This window comes from Octopus bimaculoides, chromosome 29 (assembly GCF_001194135.2).
Source record: "Octopus bimaculoides isolate UCB-OBI-ISO-001 chromosome 29, ASM119413v2, whole genome shotgun sequence".
Lineage (NCBI taxonomy): Eukaryota > Metazoa > Mollusca > Cephalopoda > Octopoda > Octopodidae > Octopus > Octopus bimaculoides.
The window spans coordinates 10,920,463-10,925,569 of NC_069009.1; the positions used below are offsets into that span (position 1 = coordinate 10,920,463).

The window sequence follows — 5,107 nt, forward strand, 5'->3', positions numbered from 1 at the left end:
TATATATATATATATATATTTATATATATACAGGGATTGGACAAAACAGTGGAAACACCTTAAAATTTCAAACAAATTTTACTCTAATACGGGGTAAGCTGCCTTTGGCAGTAATTACAGCTTGAATTCTACGAGGTATGGACTCGTACAAAGTTTGAATTGTTTCCGAATGAACTCTTGTCCATTCTTCGGCTAATATAGTCTCCATTTCTTGTTGCGATGATGGTGGAGGATGAAGGATATTGACTCCTTACTTGTTTTCCTAAAATACACCATAAGCGTTCAATAATATTGAGATCCGTGCATTGCAGTAGCCAGATAAGATGCTCATCGTGCCATTCAATAACAAATTTAGCTGTGTGAATTGGTGCATTATCATCATAAAAGATTGCGTTTCCCTCCGTAATCAATTCCGTTACCATAGGTTGAATTTGATCAGATAAAATGCTTAAATAGTCTTCACTATTAATTCTGCCATGAAGAGAAACGATTGAGCCTGCAAATTTCCAAGATATAGCCACACAGATCATCACAGATCCTCCTCCGTGTTTAACAGTTGGAAGAAGGCAGTCTGTATCAAATGCTTCTTCTGTCTGTCTCCACACATATACTCGACCGGTGGTCGGAAATAAGGTAACAGATGAGTCGTCCGAGAAAATAACATTCTTCCACTGCCCTAGGTAACATTTCTGTAGGTTTTTGCTCCACTCTACACATTTTGCAACGCTTCTTTTTGAAAATAGTCGTTTTCTGATCGCAGCCCTCCCCTGAAATCCGGCTTTATGCAGCTCCCGGCAAACAGTTTTCGTGGAAACTGGGTTCTCCAGGTGGTCATTAAGCTCTGCAGTAATTTTGGGAACTGTAATTTTGTGATCCTTTCTAACAGTTCGCGTAAGAGTCCGACCATCTCTATCCGAAAGTTTCGGTTGTCTTCCGGAGTTTTGATTTAACGGGGAGGTTTTTCCCTCTTTCTCAAAGGCTGTCATTGCTTTCGGACAGTACTTCTTGATACACCAAATTTTCGGCTGTTTTCGTTACGCTAGCGCCTGCCAGAAGATCACCAGAAAATTTGACTTCTGTGAAAGTCCAATAGGTTTGTCATTTTAATGAATTTTAATTACCTTTTGCTGATGATATCTAAAAAGAAACAGCAATTTTAGCAAAATATATTAATCAACACTACTAATAAATAAAAAAAAAGATAAAAACAAACAAGCTTTTGACGGTTTTACAGATATTTCAAAATTATGATGCCATGATCCTAGTGGTTTCCATTATATTGTCCAAAACCTGTGTATATTATATGCATGTATAAAACTATTGCAGATAGAGCATGAATTATCAAACCTGACAGGAACTTTCGAAGTGCAGTATTGTGGGTAAGAAAAATGCTATTTACCACTTTTCTTCAAATACTGTTTATTCTAGGTCAAAGTATTCCCATGTTTATTTTTACTGTATATATTAAATATTACAATAACTTGTGATCCATAATATACTGATTCATGAATTCAATCAAATGTTGAGCTGTATTAATATTATTAATATGGCAAACAGACTTACATATAGATGTATAGAATGGAGTACGAGGGATGTTCATTAAAGATTTCCTGTGACCCACTTCTGTTTATTGCAGGAAACGGAACTTGTAAAGCTACAATCATATATGCCTCCATATGTCACATTGTAAATTATAGCTTTCCACTAGTATTCGTTTGTCTTTTACGACTGCTGAAGAGGACTAGTCTGTTATAATGGAGGCAGTTCAATGCGGATCAGAAATCAGATGCTTATACTTGAAAGGACGTACAACAAAGGAGACTTTCGATGAATGGGGTTTATGGGGACGATGCACCATCATACAACTTAGACAATCCTTGGCATCGCCTATTCAAATGTGATCAGACATCGATGGAAACTGCTCCTATTCCTGAACCACCACATCCCGTCGTCCATGGCGACAACATTTATAAAGTGGAAGTTACCGTTTTGGAGGATCGACGCATAACTATTTGGCTGCTAGCCTAAGAAGTGAAAATAAGTGTAGGGTCCACGGAAAAAAACAAAAACTCATTCACGACCATGTTCACATATGGAAGCTGTCTTCACGATGGATGCGCATACCTTTTCAGAAGCAGGAACGAGTCAATTGTTCTCAGGCTCTTTTGCCATGAAAGCGAGGACATTTTCGGCAGACTTATCGCACAGGATGAAGAATGGATCCATCACTATGATTCTGAGACTAAAGTCCAGACGAAGCAATAGAAGCATGATAACTCATCTCCTCCAAAGAAGGTGCGTGCCCGAGCTTCATCAGGCAAGGTGATGCACACATTCTTTTGGGGCGCGCGTAGTGTAGAGATGACTGATTTTCTGATAAAGGGCACCTGAAATAGCGGGGCATATCATGCTTACACTACTCCAGAAATTGCAAAGAGATGTGACATGCTGAGCAAAGGTGTCCATCTCCTCCAAGTCAATGCTGCCGTTCACAATGCGCCTGTCGACCATCTGAAAGAGCTCTCCTGGGGCTATGAAATCCTTCATCATCGCCCTGACTCACCCGACCTCGCACCATCTTATTTCCACACCTCGCCAAAAACGAGGTCTTTTTCAAAGGGGCAGTGTTTTCGGATGATGATGAACTCATTTCCGAGTAAGTCTTGGCTCTAGATGCAACCTATAGACGTCTAGAGACGAGATCTTCACAGCTGCTTAAAGCAATGGGAGAAGTGTGTCACGATTGAGGGTAGCTACGTAGGGAAGGACTAATAATTATAGCAAGTTTCGTTTATCCCACTGTTTGGGAAGTAGGTCAGAAGATATCTTTAATTAACACCCCTTGTACATATGAATATTTGTGTGTACATATACGTTGATGCACCTGTCATCATCGGCAACATCATCATAATTTCATGTCTGCTCTCTGCCATCGTTTGACGGTTTGAGAGAAATCGAGAAAAATCCGATGTCTGTCTTGGCATGAATTCTACGGCTTTACAGAGTGCGGTTTACCCAGTGTACTAGGAGCTCATCTTGTGTCCCGATCATCAGAGAGGCCACCTTGAAAGTTGAAAGACTAAAGAGACTAAATATAATTGAGATGTATAACATTATTTGAACCTATAATACACACACAGACACATCCAAACACACAGGCAAGCACGTACAAATACACAGACACACGTGACTAAATTGACTAATTTCCTTGTTTTGGACTCTGCCTTTTGAAATGAGTTTGGTTATAAAAAGCAGAATCCAAAGTCAGCACCTCCCGTCATGGTAAAACCGAGCAGGTTAGACAATTTTATCAAATATATATAGAGAAGGATAGAGAAAATCGAGTGTGTATATATGTGTGTGTATGTGTGTGGGAGAGGAGAGAGAGAAATGAAAAGAGAGAAACAGAGAGACGAAGAGATAGGGAGAAGGTGAGAGGGAGAAAGCGAGAGATAGAGGGTTATCTAAAACACAATTTGGCATTTTCACTCTATAAACTATTATGTGTCATAAGTTTACCCACATGCCAACGCCATTCACCAAGGCTTAAAACTGACTGGTAAACAATACTCAGTAATGTTTCAATAAATCATAAACCCAGCTCATCTTGTTTATGACTGGTCAATTTTATATGGCATCACTATGACATGAAGAGTGCCAAATTATATTTCCGGTCATATAAAGCACTTCGAATATTACTTTAGTAAATTTCAAGTGGGGTGTGTGCCGTAAATCATTTACCATTCCTGTCGTATCTCACTTCCCTTGAAAATCATAATCTGCCTCTCCGCATATTCTTTCATGCTCAACTGTTTTTCTTTGTCTTCTTTTCTAGATAATTACCTAACTTTTTGTTTATTTTTCTTCCACTTATTTTCCATTACCTACTTTGTAAACCCTCTTCAGAAATTGTTCTGTTTTCGATTTTCGTGTCAACTACTACACCGTTTACTCCTGTTCCCTACATCATAGACTATGATGAACACTCTGTCTATCAGGAGGTAATGAAAAAATATGTCGATTTATATCTCAAAGCTCTCTACCTTGTAAGTTCATAATGCAATTATTTATTGTAAAATTAATGAAGGTGGACATTGAAACGATCGTAGGCCTTACATAATTGACAGTTACGTAAATAAATTGATTTTGCTGTATTCAAACTCGCCATTTGTTATTATACTACTGAAATTTTATGTGTGTGTGTGTATGTGTGTGTGTGTGTGTGTATGTATGTATGTATGTATGTATGTATGTATGTATACATGTATGTATGTATGAACGTGTGTATGTATATTTGTATGTATGTATGGATAGTCTTAAAGCCAGGAACTTTTCAGTAACCCCTCGTAATACATTCATCCATGCATCACAAGGCAGACAAGATTTATTACAAAAGTGTCGATTCATGCGATTAAAAATTCTTGAAGGCGGTGCCCCAGCATTGCCGTAGTCTAATGATTGAAACAAGTCAAAGATAAAAGATAAATTATTGTTTGATGTGTCGGGTTAGTTTTCGTTACAAACATCAAATTATCTGAAGTTCATTACTACATTTGAGTTTGAGTGTATATAGTATTTTCGTATGTAGAATGTGTGTAATAATAATATTCTACTAGCGGGACCCGTGAAAAATTCACAGAAAACAATAATGTAAGCATCTGTAAATTCTGTGCTGGTGCCATTAGAAATGTTTCCATATGGTGTCTCTTACAGAATATAGAAAGAAGTGCAAAACCGATAACTATGTGTTAGAACCAAAATATCTCAGTAACGTAAATGTAAACAGAATTACTATTTAGCCTTAAAATAAACCGTACATATTCAAAGAACCTTCCTAATTTAGTGGTACATAACGTCCTTCTGCTATTCTTTTACTTACCACAGTCATTTGACGGTGGCCATGCTGTAGCACCGCTCCTTAGACGAAGAAATTGACACCTGGACTTATTCTCCGTAAACCTTGTGGTTATTGTTTCACTCCCTTAGGCCGAACAGCTAAGTTACGGGGACGCAAACACACCAGCGTCAGTTGTCAAGTAATGTTGGTGGGGAGACAAACACAGACACAGACACACACACGTATATATATATATATATATATATATAT

At 38.0% G+C, this 5,107-nt stretch overlaps 1 protein-coding gene across 1 annotated transcript in view; it reads left to right on the forward strand.

The window, feature by feature from the left end:
• Positions 1–5,107, forward strand: part of LOC106869292 (toll-like receptor 3) — a 353,412-nt gene that overhangs the window by 167,653 nt on the left and 180,652 nt on the right. Inside the window, exon 52 of the mRNA XM_052978036.1 lies at positions 1,327–1,379. Within this exon, the coding sequence (XP_052833996.1) occupies positions 1,327–1,379 (53 nt within the window). The remainder of the gene's footprint in view (positions 1–1,326; positions 1,380–5,107) is intronic.